We start from the raw sequence: 16733 nt of genomic DNA on the forward strand, positions 1-16733 counted from the left end.
TTAATAATGAGTTACAATAGTCCATTTTTTATATTACAAGTGCATGGATCAGAACATTCAGGGAACTAATATCAAGTAAAGGGGCCAACGATCAAATCATCCTTAATTTATAAAAACAATAATAATAATAATTTTCTCCTTGGCTTACAACATGCTCTCCACCCAAGTCACTACCTGCTGTACATCCAAAAGAGATGCATTCTCCTTAACATCTAACTAAATATGCTACCAAGTACAAATGTGATCATCTCCAGCATAGATAGTTTTGCCATATCACCTGGCTTATTTGGTTTTCTAGGGCTCATCTTGTTCCAGTGTTTTCCTTTGGGGAAAATGAACTGTTTCATCAAGTTGCAAACCCCAAAGGATCTTTGCTGAGAACTGTCCAGGAGCGAATGCAGAAGATAATGGGGTTTGCCTTGCCACTGTTTCATGCTAGAGGGATATTTCAGTACAGCTTTGGCCTGATGCCCTACAGAAAACCTATTCACACTGTTGGTAAGTACCTGTATGTCTACTCTTATGTTAAGGGGTGGTAAGAACTGTAGAGGCTGATATTAAAAGCAAGTTATGTGTTTACTAGCAGGTGGGGCATATATAACTTGCCTATAGGTGAGTTATGTTAAACAGGCCCCCCTATACTAAGTGACCAGTTTTGGAGAAGAGAGAACAATGGGCAATTATCTGTTTAGTGCAGGGGTAGGCAATTCCAGTCCTCGAGAGCCGGAGCCAGGTCAGGTTTTCAGGATATCCACAACGAATATGTATGAGATGGATTTGTATGCACTGCCTCCTTGAGATGCAGATCTATCTATCTCATGCATATTTATTGTGGATGTCCTGAAAACATGACCTGGCTCCGGCTCTCGAGGACCGGAATTGCCTACCCCTGGTTTAGTGGTATTAAAGCCATTAAGGCCCGGATTCTAAAAATGGTGCTGTAAGTTAGGTGGTGATAGGTGCCCTACCACTTCCTAACTTAATTGGCTTTAGTCAGTGTGGTAATTGACCACGCTGTTTTAAAAAACAAAACCCAAAACTAATCTGAAACGTCATTTAAAAAAAAAAAAAGCTAGGCGCCAAATTCATGTCTAAGCATGGCATCTAAGGTCAAAGTAGGTGTGGTTAAGGAGCGGAAATTACCTTACGCGATTCAGTCAAACTTAGGTGCTGGTTATGTAGGCCTTTAAAACTGGCACCTAAGTTTTTCTGTAACCGCGATTCTGTAAACAGCACCCATGCGTGACCAACATGTGGAAAGCGCTGTTTTTGTAGCTGCCACCCTATATAGATGCCGTTTACAGAATCTGGCCCTAAATGCATAGTCAGCAGCTACTTAATTTGGCAGTGCTCCTTTTAAACAGAGTGTGCTGCTCAATATATGTATTAAGTGTGGGCCCAGCATGTGTGATTTTGGAATACTAGTGGAAGGTGGAAGAAGTGCATCTACATTTAGGCACTAATGCTCTTAACATTTATGCCTACCAGAGAATGGAAAATGGTAAAACCAGAGGACATAATTTGAGGTTGAGGGGTGGTAGATTCAAGAGATATGTTAGGAAATTCTACTTTACGGAGAGGATGGTGGATGCCTGGAATGCACTCACGATAGAGGTGGTGGAGAGGAAAACAGTGACGGAGTTCAAAGAAGCGTGGGATGAACACAGAGGATCTAGAATCAGAAAATAATAGTAAATATTGAAGAACTAAGGCCGATACTGGGCAGACTTGCATGGTCTGTGTCTGTATATAGCCTTTTGGTTGAGGATGGGCTGGGGAGGGCTTCAATGGCTGGGATGGTGTAGATGGCCTGGAGTGAGCTTTGATGGAGACTTCAGCAGTTGGAGCCCAAGCACGGTACCGGTAGAGCTTTGGATTCTTGCCCAGAAATAGCTAAGGAAAAAAAAAAAATTAAATTGAATCAGGTTGGGCAGAGTGGATGGACCATTCGGGTCTTTATCTGCCGTCATCTACTATGTTATTATGAATGTGGTACTTAACAGTATACTGTAAATTGTGCGCATAAGTGGGATTCACACCTCCCCCTCCTTTGCATTTACATGCTAAGGAAATTATGCATGTATGTTAAATGTAGCTGAGCAACCAAACTGCATTTTCACGCATGATAGGGGGATAGGGATTGGAACTTGTATACCACCTTTTTGTAGTTTACAACCACACTCGGTGGTTTACATAAAGGTACGAGAGTGCATTATATGTCTATGTACTAATACTGTGCAGAGCAGTATCTCTCAAACTTGTTAAAGCTCTGGCACACTAAATGGAGCAAACATTTTTCATGGCCCATTACAACTGAAATTTATAAAATTGCAAAACAAACAAAAAATTACAATTGAGTTAAAAGTTTTTTTTTAAGCTATATATGGATAATTGTAACAACAGTGAAACTAAAGTAGATAGAATAGAATTACTAATCAATGCGATGGATGTGCTTGTTCTTGTGTGCAAATTAGCTCAATAGTTAAGCAAACAGACATTTCATCCTCCACCATCTGCAGTTGTTCTCTTTTTTTTGGGGTTTAATTTCTGTCAGAGCTGAAAATCCAAGTTTGCAAAGATAAGAAAATCCAAACAATAGCAAAGCCTTGATTGCTTAGTTGCTCAAGTTAAGGTAACTACTGCATAAAAATGAAAACTAAAATTACTTGCCATTAGTTTTCAGGGACCAATCGCGTCAAAGAACGATGCTTGTCTGAGCGGTTGTATCCTTACGCACACAGATGCTATACCATGCCCATACGTATGCAATGTACATGTCATCTATTCTAGTGTATACTTATGAATGGAATTTCTAAAAATAAAGTAAAATTGTGGAATCTCTTTTTGGCACATCCAGAATCTCTTCGGGGCACACCACTGTGCTGTGGCACACAGTTTGAGGGAGACTTGGAAATGTAACCATGCTTTTCGTTTACTAATTAGATGGCACTGGCTACCTTCCTTCATTTAGGGAGCTATTTCTTGGTCATTCACATAATTCCATTTTCTCAGTTCAAGGCCCTGAACTATGGAATCTGCTTCCTAGTGATCTGAGACTCCAGACCTCACTCCATATTTTCAAAACAGATCTGAAGTCTTTTCTAATCAGAGATTCGTTCTCTTAGGCAATTGAACCTTTCGAACAATGCAAAATGAGATACTCAAGGAGAACAATTAGACTGTCCCCTGCCCCATATGTGTTTACTTCCCCCTTTCTTTTCTTAAATTGGAGTTATTCCCTTGTCCTGCTTTTGGGGCAGGAACAATCTTCCTACGCTCCTCTCCCGTGCAGAGCGCTAATAGGAAATGACGCGAGTTCCCGTAGTCTCTCGAGACAGGAGCTCACGGCAGCCATTTCCTATGGGCGATCTACAAGGGGCAATAGTGTAGGAAGATCGCACCTGCCCCGAAAGCCTTCTAGACCACTAGGTAAGGCCGGGATGCTGGGAGGAAGTTCTGGAGAGAGGTAGGAACGTGATAAAATATGGTTCCCCCCCCCCAAAAAAAAATCACGAATTTGTGAAACCGCAAATGTGGAAACTGCGAATGGGGAGGGGGGAAGTGTATATCAAATACTTGAAATAAATATACAATACAAACTTTGTTTACCGCAAATATCTAGTTCAAAGTGGTTCACAAAAGAAATGAAATAAAAATAGAATAATAATTATAAGAGAGCTATACTATTTTACCCAAAGACATATATTTATTTTTATAATAAATGTGTCTTTAAAGCCTTCCTAAAACATTTAAATTTACTCTCAGGGATAACTGAAGATGGCAGACTCTTCCATGATTTTGCAGCTTGATAAGCTAAAGTAGATGAAAACATTCTAGAATATCTCATTCCACATAGCTTTGTTTTGTTTTTTAAATTTCCAAATATCAATTTTAAGTCATGAAGAACAAGCTTATTAAAACAAGTTTAATTATCCCCCTCTACTAATGCGTAGCAAGGGTCTTAGCAGTGGCGGTAACTGCTCAGACGCTCGTAGAATTCCTATGAGTGTCAGAGCAGTTCCCGCCGCTGCTAGCGCTAAAACCTGTGCTACGCGTTAAAGGAGGGGGTATATATTTTGGTGCCTTTACCTAATTAACAGCCTCTTTTACAAAACCACGCTAGTGGCTGCGCTAACGGATCCGTAGCCCATAGAGATTTAAAGGGCTTCAGGGCTGTTGCCACACGGCAGCTGCTAGCACAGCTTTGTAAAAGTTTGGGGTTGTGTTTTTTTTTTTTCTGTTTAAAAATTAACTAAATACTAGCTTCTGTTGGAAGCCAATGCAACTTATTAATATAAGGTGGAATTTTATCCCCTTTCTGTAGGCCAAAAATCAGCAGAATTGCAGTGTTTTGTAAAGTTTGCAATCTGCAAAACAAAGATCTGGGACCATTTAAATATGTTATATTACAGCAATCTATTAAAGACAAAAATAAATATTGAATCATAGTCAAGTGTTGAAGATCAAAAAGCCTTTTTATACATCTAAGCTTCCAAAATAGAGCAATTTTTTTTTTTTTTAAATCACTAGATTTATATGCATCTCTTAGGGACAAGTCACTAAGTAAAATATTAATAACAGAAGATACTTCATAAGTGGTATTATAGATAATACTTTATCCTGATAATTGCATTAGGTGAGTTAATGATCAGTCATTTTGGGTTTTCCTTATTCAACTTCTCTCTTTTTTTTTCAATAGCACTTTATTAATAATTTAAATTCTTTTTAAAATATCAATCTTGTATAATCAAGCTTTTAACAATACATTAGCTCATTATATATCTTATTTCTTAATACATACTAAGAATATCAATTTATCTACATATCTTCTATAACCCACCCTCCCTTCCTCCCCCCAGCTCCCCCTTCCCCACCCTGGTGAGAGGATGTGTGCAGGAGATTCATAACCTATAAAAGTGTGAAAAGCTATAATTCAGAGATCAATGGGACTACTCCTTTGGGAGCTGATCCAAGTTTCATATGGTATTATTTATGTATCTGGTTTCTCCGGAGAGCAGTTAATTTCACATTTGTGTTTTAAATTTGACTTTAAACAACAGCACTCGAACCACCGGATGATCTGGTTGTTTCCAAGCTTGTTTCCAAAACCAGTCGTCCTGCTGTCATTATCAAATGTATCCACCTCTGCCGCTTAATTGGTAAGGCAGCTGGTCCTACATTCAGCAGACAGCACTCCAAAGTCTTGGGTATCGAAATTCCTAGCGCTGCATCAATAAAGGATATCACTCTATCCCAATATGTTTGTACCTTTATACAATACCACCATATATTTTCCAACATACCCACTTCCTCGCATCCTCTCCAACATTTACCGATTCTTTCCCATACATAGCTTGTTTCCTTGTTCAACTTCAATTGAAATTTGGACATCCAACCATCAATTGAATTCATACAACTTGCTATTATATCCATATCATTCTCAACCATCTTACAAAGTGGAATAAGGACCATAATAGCAGCATAAATAAATGAAAAAAATTTGAGCTTTTTCTAAAGAGAACCCTAATAAAACAAAAATATATTAAACAATGTTAGAGGTAATTTTGACCCTTGAGATACTCTATATGTTTTGGTCTAGTTATTTCAGATAGCAGACTGTATTTTAACCTTATAACTTCCAGCTAGAAAAACACCAAACCATAATTTCACTTCTCCCATAATACCTATAATAATCGAGCAATCTTAGAAGTATTTTATGATGAACTAGATCAAAAGCATTGGACAAGTCAAATTGTAGAAGCAACATTTCTGTTGCCCTCAGTAATTTTGTGTTCTTATATTGTCCATCATTGTTCCTAAAACTGTCTCCGTTCTAAAACCAGCATGAAAACTGGACTTTGAGGAATGTAATAAATCAAATCTATTTAAATAAGAATTTAACTTAATATTGACCAATCCCTCCGTTAGCTTAGCTAAAAACAGAATGGATGCAATAGGTCTATAGTTGATTTGGTCGACTGGGCATTGTAGATCTTTTAAAATTGCAGTCTCATTTGGAAAAATTCCAATTTGTAACCTATTATTCCATTCAAAAATCATGATCTTAAAGGATGAAGGAGCTTCCTTTAGAATATATAATGGACAATAGTTCAGATGACAAAAAGATTTCACATTTCTTATATATTTTAAGAAATTCATTCCAATCTATTCTTTCAAATTTGGTCCAGATTAAATCTGCTGTAATTGCCCCATTTTTTTTTTTTTTTGTGGGTCACAACCATAATTAAATTGAGGTTTAATAAACTGAACTTTTTTTGAAAATGATATGCTAGTTGCTTTGCTGATGGAATCGTAACCTGTGATCTACAGTAATATTGAAAAAAGAGGCTGGAGGGTAATAGATACCATCCAAACAAAACAAAAACTCCCACCAGAAATATTTAGAACTTTGTGCTTGGTAGTTCTAAATATTTCTGGTGGGAGTTTTTGTTTTGTTTGGATTGTAACTTGTGATACATTAATTACCTTATCTTTATTGATCATAGAATTAACCAGACCAAACAACCTTTTAGGCCCTGATTCTGCAAAGTGCTCCCGATTGTAGGCAGTTGTAGGCATCCTACAGCTGTCTAATCAGCCAATCGGGAGGCACTTTTTCTTAAAAAAAAAAAATAATGCTACCCAGGCAGGCCGCCTATATTGAAGGCACCTCCAGGGAGCCTAGAGAGGTCCACAAGCCTGCCTAAGCTCGCTAAGGCTAGGCAGTAGCCTTAAGCAAACCTAGGCGGCCCTACGCGTCTCCCTAGCAGAACGGGAGACGCTTATGATGTAGGCTAGCAAAATGCTGGCCTACATGGTAAGTAGATGCGGCCGCTGTACCTAATCTCGGCAAGGATCTCCCTGCCTTGATTAGTATAGCGGCCACGGCTATGACAGCAAGTCTCCCCTCCCCCCCTCCCCCCCCAGCGATCTCAGCAGGAGGGTGCCCAACCCCTCCTGCCGTCAGAACCTGCCTCCCCCGATGATCGCCGACAGGAAGGTGCTCAACCCTTCCTGCTGACAGAACCCGCCCCCACGATGATCACGGCAGGAGGGTACCCAACCCCTCCTTTCGACCCCACTCCCAACGAAAGATTGTGGGCAGATTCAGTAGTCCAGCCCCACCAGTGTGGAGGGAAAGCCCTAATTAATCTGTTTCAGCCAGCATATATTATAACAATGTATTTTACCTGGCTCTGGCAGGAGTCATTTTCTCAAGTTAACAATGGTTGGTGTTGGGCAATAATATTAGTAATATATATTACTTCAAAGAAACAAATAATTGTAATGATTACTTTCATGCAAATGCAATGAAATCACTCTTCTTTTCTTTTTTCCCCCAGAATAATATAATGGTCTCATTACTTCATGTAGTCACAATAACGTAACATTACATTTATTAACTAAATAGTAATTGAAATATAGTGTATTATACCAAAGTTACAAGTAACTAGCACCTGTAGTGTATTACTTTTCTCAATAACTTGTCACTTTTATTAAACAATAAGTGTAATATGATTTTTAAAACTAACTTGGGCAACAGTGTCAACTGTTGCGATGGCCAGGTTGGGGAAGAAAAACAGATGTAGTGGGGGAAAAATCCTCCTTGAAATGGTGTAATTCTGCTCAGGAGGCTTGAGGGAATGGAGGATCTTTGGAGGTACATGCCCCCCATAATTTTTACTTTTTGCCATTGCCTTGACTGCCTGTGAATGCAGGCTTATGGTATCTGAGGGGAAGGTACAGTATCCACATTGGCAGGCAATTAATAGAATTGATGAAAAGATATCCATTGATTTTTAATCTAATGACTTTTAAAAAAATTGCTGTCTTACTACAGTGGGAAAGCCCATCGTTGTAGTTCAGAATCTGAATCCTACGGTGGAAGAGATTGAACAGCTACACCACACATACTTGGAGGAACTGAGAGAACTGTTTGAGGAGCATAAGGAGAAGTACGGCATCCCTGAGCATGACACTCTCATTTTCAGTTAAGCAGCCACTTTGTGGTGGTCGTTAGTGGAAGTGTTGGGCTCATTCATCTTTGGTTCTCTCAAACCCAACTTGTTAAAGCACGCGTCGGGGCAAATTGAAAGGTTTCTCCTCCTACCTCCCAAGGTTCATGGATTTCTATATATTAAATTGTAAATCATTTGGAAAAATTGACTGCAAGAATACAAAAATGAATGTATAAATCTTAATGTGAATAATGGAATATTATAAAAATGTATATGAAGGGCTATAGTTTTTTTTTTTTTTGGTAATGGGAATGTGTTTTGTTCTTCAGGGACTTGACAAATGATTGAGTTTCTGAACAGGACTTGAGAGCCAAAACACACTTATTCCTGAATCCATGTTAGTATGTTTGTGTATTCAGAGAAATTCCTCGGCACCGAATTAATTTGTGCTGTATGTTGATATTCAGTGGCTTGACTATTGCAGATTAAATATCTGTTTTGTAATAACGATGCACAGCAATAAATTTATATATTTGTATCAGACTCTGGTGAGTGTATGTACTGCAAGTGCCAGCCTCAGGTAATCTAAACCAGGGAGCAGATTAGCCCCAGGAAAACACTGAGAATTCAGTGTACAACATTTCAAATTCTTTGTGTATTTTATTTGTCAAAATAATAATAAAACTGCCGATTGGAGTAATAATTTAAAAAGCAATAAAGGAAAATTTATTCCTTAAGTACTCCCCCTCCCCCTACCTTTTAGTTCTTCCTCAGTTCCAGCTCACCACCTAGCAGTCTCTCCTTTACCTGCCCAGCCTTTATCCCTACTTCACCTCGCTCTGTGCTGCCAAGCCAACTTTAATATCTTTCTGGACTTTCAACTGTGGAGCTCAAGTTGCTGTCTTCCTCATTTTATTATTTATTAAGGATTTGTTGTACCGCTTTAGTTACAGGAAGAACAAAGCAGTATAGAATACTAGTAAAAATACAAAAGGAACTCTAATGAGCATAGATGACATAAACTCACATAAATTCATAACAAAGAGTTCACATCTAATTAACAAAGAAATAACCTAGCACCAGATCAGCCTCGTTGTTGAAGGCTTTCAAATCAAAGTCAAAACTCAACCCTCAAATTCAAAAAAGCAGAGCCACTCCAGGTCTGGGATAGCATGACAACACAAGTGGACAAAGACCTCGGACATGGGTACACGAAGCAGGGACCCAAAATGTCATTGTGAATCTATTTTCTTTTAAATACTCCACTTGAACAATTGCAATATCCAGATGCAGAGAAAGATCACTCTTAGCAAAAAGGAACCTTAAAATGAAAATATCACTTACCTCAATTACTGTATAAGTCTTCCTCCAGTACTTCTGATATGGCTTCATTGCTGGTCACAATTATTTAGCAAACTTTCACCTCAAATGTATAGATATCCAAAAGCGATAAAACTTCAAACAAAACCCTGACAAAGAATCCCATCAGGGGTAAGCTCCTGTTCACCGGTCCAGCAAGGGAAAAAGTGGCATGAAAGGAAAAGGCACCAATATTTTAAAAAATTTCCCATAAGTCTCTTCCTGTTCCTTTGACCAATAAGCAGCAATAATGCTCTACCAATTGGAGCACAGGATACATGGCTGACATTAATCAAAACAAGAATTTCAAAATATTTTATTTAAAAAAAAAAAATGCTGACCATTCAATCCTAATGTAAAAACCATTAGGTTCCACAGTCTGCAACAAAAATATCCATTTTTCCTCCCGTTGTTTCAAAATTTTCTTCAAATTGCTCTGTTTGGAGGATTGCATCTGCTCCAACACAATGCATTGAAGATTTTCCGTACTCAATGTGCCACCTAAGGTGCTTCCAACTTGTTAGTCCTATGTAATATAAGTGGCGGCCATTTAATCAAATACACCACTCCTTTAGACTCGCATATAATTTCATCTCCCAATTCATTCCTTTTCCCAGTTCTGCTTGAATAAAAGGAAGAACCCCCCCCCCCATCATAATGGAATAAACTATATAATTCTCACATTTATGTTCTCTATTCACTAGTGTCAATCTTAGTCCAAATGTCAGCTTTGCTCAGTTGATCACAGAAATTAGCATTCCTCTGACACGAAAACACTCACACTGTCAAATATCGGATGACCTTCAGAAGAGAGAGATGCATAACAATCTTGCACAATTGATCAGATTTTAAAGTATTTAGGACAAAAGGTAACTGTTAATTCACTTTTGTATTAAAGCCTCCCAAGGATTTAAAAAAAAAAAAAAAAAAGTATGTCTAGCCACTTGTTTCACTATCTTTCTCAGGTAGCCTCTCGCAATAAATTTCTGGTATAAGTGCATATGAATAGGTGTTACCTGAACATTAACGGCCTCTTTTACAAAACCGTGCGGCGACTGCCCCGAAGCCCTTTAAATCTCTATGGGCTTCGGGGCCGTTGGCGCAGTGCAGCCGCTTAGTGCGGCTTTGTTAAAAGAGGCCTTGAAATTTGACATGAAATACAATGATCAAGAAATAACTTTTTGGGATGTGAAGGTGGTGATTAGGAATCGGAAACGATTTATAGATTAGGATTGAATGGGCAGCATTTTTTAAAAATAAAATAATGTGGTTTTGAAATTCTTGTTTTGGTTATTGTCAGACAGAATGCACCAGTAACATAATGCTGCAAGGGAGGAAAAAGCTATATCTTAGTGAAAGATGTTTGAAGGTAACTTTAACTTGTAGGCATAAAAATCTCCCCTAGCTGGCCCAGGGCTTCTCCTGTTAACCTGTGAGTTGTTCTCCAGGGCTTTCTAGCAACAAAATCATCCACTGGGTGCAATTTTAGAAAAAAATTTGTGTCCTGTGTCTCCCTATATTATGTTTATATCTTTGCTATATCTGCATCTGTTCTGTAGCTTAGCTACAAATTTTAAGAGTGCCCAAGATGTTCATGCAGCAGCAATTAAAAGCTATAACTAATCAAACACTAGGGAGCATTGACAGTTCTATAATGCAATATAAAGCAGAAGTCTCTATTTGGGCAAATTTGGGGGAACAGCAGTAGGGACTGAAGCAGAATTTGAAAAAAGTTGCCCCTGCCCAGCTTTAAAAAAGTGCAAATAGCTGTTCAACATAGCCAGAAGGGGGAGCCAACTACCACATGGCCACAGCTTATCTGAGCTCTGAGGTGGGGGCTCCTCCGCCCTGAATGTGAAGGGATCTAGGATGAGGGGGAGCACAGATGCTATCACCCAAACATCTATCAAAAGTGTTGCACTGAAAAAAAGCGAGTAACGCAGATATACTTAGAACTGCCTCCCAATATCCCTCTTCAATCACTACAGTTGCAGCAGCATAAGTATTATGTTGCCGAGAGCCAGATCTCAAGGCAAGACCCTTCAGTACACTTCCACACTTTTCAGTTCATCTCCCCTCTTCCCCCCCTCCTGCAACTACCACGTCCCTATTGTGCACTTGACTGAAGGCTTGAGGGGTGCTATATCCCTCCTCCCTGACTGGAGCTATAAGAAATAGAAACTCCCCATGATGCTCTGGGAAAGGACACCATTTCATCTCTGTCTTACGTAGCAGAATGCCTGGAGGTACCTCTGACTTGGAAATTTAAATATTGCAGGGCAACCCAAAGTAATTTCTGTTCAGTTCACTGTCAGTTTAGGAGAAAGCAGCTGACCTGAAAAGAAAATATTGACCAATCAGAAGGCTACATTTGGTGATTGAGGGAGCTGTTTAGGAGGCTGACCAATCAGAAAGTGGTTTACAGATGCTGTTATCCTGCACAGTACCCTGGTGGTACCTTTCTTCTCTCTGCATTGTGTCTGAAGCCTTAAGACTTTCGGATGCTAGAATTAAGCAAATATCTATCTATCTATTTCTGTATCCCAGGAATCATGTTTCTCCAGCATCATCCATTTTCTTCCCTTGGATGAGAAGGGCAGGTCAGTGCTTTAGAGGAGAAGCTAACTGCAGGGTGCATGTCCGAGTAAAGGAATGTGAGCAGGATGGGGGGTGGGGGTGGAGGGAGGAGGTTGAGGTTTACACACAGTGGGTGAGAATTGTTAACATCTAGAGATGGATATTTTGTTGTGTTTAAATGATGGCTCAAATGACTGAAACCCCTGCCTAGGCCGTAAAAGCACAACATGCTCATTTATTCCTCTGATGACTTCTGTGTCTGTGTGATGCTGGCAAGCAGGAAATGTAGGCAGAGAAAACCGGCAGCTGCAGTTCTGATGATCAAATAAGGAATGAGGGGCAGAATTACAATACAATGAATATATATTTACATTAACCCTTTCTGAAAGCGAAATTGTCGAGCGGGTCATGCCAAGATATTTTGAGGAGATCAAGCATATAGTTCCTGCTGGAGGCTGATGTTTCAAATGCCATTTTGATTAAACAGTTCTTGCAAAGGGGGGGGGGAGAGGAAGTAGCGAGATCTGTGGCGAGATTGCTTGTCACTTCAGCATCTTACTAAAATAGAAGCCTTGAGCCTCCAGCAAGCTCATTTCACTACCTTTTCTGTGAAATAATGACTCTGACAAAAGGAATATACATATGCTGCGGTATCTATGCAGTAGAAATGGAGAAACTGGAAATATATAAAAACATGGTTTTAGATGCACTGAGGACACTACCGTGTTGGCTTTTTGGAGGACTGTACTTTATGTGACCCTGCCCAGCCTGCTCTGCTACCACCAGTGAGAGGAGAGGGTAATCTGAGAGTGACCCTGTGGGGCCATACCACTTATACAGTCCTTGCTACAGCGAGCCATTATAGCTCTGACAACTTTCAGTGGAAATGGATGATATGTTTGTACAAGTTGCCATTTTCTTTCCACACAACTCTATGGCTATGGTGGTTAAATGCACTTTGGGCTATAGAGTCAGCTTCCACCTGTATATTCTTAAAACTCTGTGCAGATAAAACACATTGTAGTTATGGTATAGGACAGGGGTAGGCAATTCTGGTCCTTTAGAGCCGGAGCAAGGTCAGGTTTTCAGGATATCCACAATAAATATACATGAGATAGATTTGCATCTCAAGGAGGCAGTGCATGCAAATCCATCTCATACATATTCATTGTGGATATCCTGAAAACCTGACCTGGCTCCGGCTCTCGAGGACCGGAATTGCCCACCCCTGGTATAGGAAAACAAAATGGCAAACAAGTAATTTTACTATATTTGTATTGGAAAATATTGTGAATTATAGTGTCACGTGGATGGTGGGAATGATGACACCTACAGCTGGGCTCTTCTTTTTCTCTGTTCTATTTTCCTTAGTACTTATTTATGCTTTCTGTATGGCATGGTATATTTATGCGAAAGAAGCCTTGCACATGGCCCATATGTTTTAAGAATTCACCAACATATCCCTTGTGCCTCTGCGTTAGCCGAGAAATGGTGCTGATCTAAAAATTCTCTTACAGTAAACCTATGCAGACAAGCTATATTTGAGCTCAGACTTCTGTAGCTTTATGTGATGATTATACTCTTTTTCCCTGTAGAAAGCTGTGCCATTTTGTGCATCTTAGAATATAGCCACTGGTTATGGAGACTTGTAACAACTTGCAATTAAAGCTAGAGAATGACACAGGGACAAATTTTTACCATCCCCGCAGGAACTCATTTTCCTGTCCTATCCCTGCAAGCTCTTTTTTTTAATTTAATTTTTCTACACCATTCTCCCAGGGGAGCTCAGAATGATTTACATGAATTTATTCAGATAGTTAAGCATTTTTCCCTGTCTGTACCAGTGGGCTCACAATCTAATGTACCTTGGGCAATGGGGGGATTAAGTGACTTGCCCAGGGTCATAAGGAGCAGCATGGGTTTGAACCTACAACCTCAAGGTACTGAGGCTGTAGTTTTAACCACTGTAACAGAAACAAAAAGAGGGGAGTCCAACCTTGTCTGCAGTGAAAAAACCAACCAGGAAAAAACAAGCCAAAACTGCAGATATGTACAATGATGTAGGCAAAATTTATTGTGATAACCAAACTATATATTAAAACCTTTTTACCAAATAGGGGACCCAACACGGTCCGTGTTTCGGATACCTTCATCAGGGGTCCATGGTGGAAAAAGGAAAAAACATATGTCACAACAAATGTATATAATAAAGCCAAACTGATGTTATGTAACGCCGAGAGTCACTGTGAATAGTAAAAATCGCTAGAGTGTTGGGTCCCCTATTTGGTAAAAAGGTTTTAATATATAGTTTGGTTGTCACAATAAATTTTGCCTACGTCATTGTACATATCTGCAGTTTTGGCTTGTTTTAACCACTGTGCCACACTCTCCATTTTTCCTGCAAGCTCTATCCTCATCAAACACTTTAAAATCATAAGTAGCAACATTTTAGAGCTCAGATTGTGATGTCATAATGCCTCATTCCACCAATGCCTAAGCTCTGTCCTCATCTGCATAAGTCTCAAACACTTTAAAATCATAAGTAGCAACATTTTAGAGCTCAGATTGTGATGTCATAATGCCTCATTCCACCAATGCCTAAGCTCTGTCCTCATCTGCACAAGCCTCAAATACTTTAAAATCATAAGTGTTCGAGCCTTGTGCAGTTAAGGCAGAGCTTATAGGAATAGGGCAGGGACAGTGTCAGTGACAAAACTCACAGGGATGAGACAGGGAAGTTGAGCTCCTGCAGGAACAAATTTGCCCCCGTGTCATTCTCTAATTAAAACTTACTCTTGTATAGACTATTTGTGGTGCCCTGTGAACAAGAAGAAATGGAAGGTCATGGTTGCAGCCTATCTGCATACTCCTCTTAATTTCCTCCATGGTGACTCCTGCATCCATTATGACCTACTTGGACTTTAGCTGTTGATGCCCATGCTCTTAAATTAACAGCTTCTCATGAAGCACTTGGAAAGTTGTACTGCATCTGCTCATTGGTCATTCCTGACACCACTAGGAGCCACCTTTTCAAAATCATAGGGGGTGCGAAACTTAACAAAAGTGAATGTTTCCTTTTCAGAGGAAGGGAGCTTGATCCACATTGTACAGGGATCTCAAAGTCCCTCCTTGAGGGCCACAATCCAGTCGGGTTTTCAGGATTTCCCCAATGAATATGCATTGAAAGCAGTGCATGCATATAGATCTCATGCATATTCATTGGGGAAATCCTGATAACCCGACTGGATTGCGGCCTTCAAGGAGGGACTTTGAGATCCCTGTACAATGTGGATCAAGCTCCCTTCCTCTGAAAAGGAAACATTCACTTTTGTTAAGTTTCGCACCCCCTATGATTTTGATACCCCTGATATTGTGGGTGCTCAAGCACCCACAACACCCCCCCAGAGCTGGCATTTATGTTGTGACTTGCATCTTGTGCGACGCCCATGCTCCTTCAAACTATTCATGAAACATGGGGAACAAGTTTCAAGTTTATTTAAAATTTCTTATACCGCCTAATCAAAACTAGGCGGTTTACAAAAATGTTAAAACCAACTACTGACTAAAATACAGTTAAAAAAAAAAATACACAACAACACTAGGACGAATACTGGCTTTTGAGGACTCATAAACTAACAAAAAAAATTAGCGAACAGAGACAAGCGGGAAAGGAGGGCTGGAACTACAATATGTAAAAAAAAAAAAAGAGAACATGTAAAAGGAGAAGAAAATAGGAAGGGGAACAGGTATTAAGATTCCTTCTAAATGCTAGGTAGTCCTTAAAAGGACAATTAGGAGTCAAACGTGTCAAGAAAGAAATGTCTTTAGTTTTGACTTAAAGTCTGTAAGTGTAAGTTTTTCACGTAAGTAGTTTGGAATACTGTTCCAAAGAGAAGGGGCGATAACAGAAAAGATTGAGATCCTTAATGTATTTATATGTTTCAATGATGGGGTAACAAGAAGGTTTTGAGCTGTAGATCGTAATGACCTTGTAATGTTGTAAGGGATGAGTAGGTTATTAATGAATTCGGGCTGATTATTTTCTCTGGTTTTAAAAGTTAATAAAATAATTTTATAAGTAATTCTGTGTTGTGTAGGCAACCAGTGAGCTTTATATAAAAATGGGGTGACATGATCATATTTTTTTGCATTAAATAAAATTTTTACTGCAGTATTTGTACCGGTTGGAGTCTTCTTATTTCTTTTTTTGTTGTGCCTTTAAAGAGGGCGTTACAATAATCAATGCATGAGATCACAAGCGAGTGAATCGATATATTCAGAGAAGCAGGTTCTAATAGTTTAGACAGAGATCTTATCATTCGCAATCGATAGAAACAACAGTTGGACTACTGTGCTGATCTGTAGATGGTATGATAGTTTACTATCAAACGTGATTCCTAGTCATTTTAATGAAGATACTACTTTGATAGACTGAGTTTTGAACTTAAGAGGAGTTTGAAGGGTGAGTCCATCTTTGATAGGAAAATCATAATTTTGGATTTATCGACGCTTTTCTCTGTGCCAATTTCTAAATCCACCATGATTTGCTTCTCCTGCTGATGTACCTCTTTTCAGCCAATTACCAGGTGTGTGCTTCTTTTCATACACTATGTCATTGGTTCATACACTATGTCATCGTCTCTCTCTTGTTTCTTATGGCTCTGCTACACTTTCTGGTACTAAGGGCTCCTTTTACTAAGGTGCGCTAGCGTTTTTAGTGCACGCAGGAAATTACCATGCGCTACACCGCACGCTACGCTTCTACAACCAATGCCATGGCGTTAAGATCTAGCGCGCATGGCAATGTGGTACACGCTATTCCGTGCGTTAAAGCCCTAA

At 39.4% G+C, this 16733-nt stretch overlaps 2 protein-coding genes across 2 annotated transcripts in view; both read left to right on the forward strand.

The window, feature by feature from the left end:
* MOGAT1 (monoacylglycerol O-acyltransferase 1) overlaps positions 1 to 8501 on the forward strand; it is a 30400-nt gene extending 21899 nt beyond the window's left edge. The window contains exons 5-6 of the mRNA XM_033957550.1: positions 299 to 498; positions 7841 to 8501. Of these exons, the coding sequence (XP_033813441.1) occupies positions 299 to 498; positions 7841 to 7995 (355 nt within the window). The 3' untranslated portion in view covers positions 7996 to 8501. The remainder of the gene's footprint in view (positions 1 to 298; positions 499 to 7840) is intronic.
* A 3278-nt stretch (positions 8502 to 11779) lies between these two features.
* LOC117366878 (diacylglycerol O-acyltransferase 2-like) overlaps positions 11780 to 16733 on the forward strand; it is a 97292-nt gene continuing 92338 nt past the window's right edge. The window contains exon 1 of the mRNA XM_033958848.1: positions 11780 to 11917. The gene's annotated coding sequence lies outside the window, so the exon portion shown is untranslated. The remainder of the gene's footprint in view (positions 11918 to 16733) is intronic.

The sequence above is a fragment of the Geotrypetes seraphini genome, chromosome 9 (genome assembly GCF_902459505.1).
Source record: "Geotrypetes seraphini chromosome 9, aGeoSer1.1, whole genome shotgun sequence".
Taxonomy (NCBI): domain Eukaryota; kingdom Metazoa; phylum Chordata; class Amphibia; order Gymnophiona; family Dermophiidae; genus Geotrypetes; species Geotrypetes seraphini.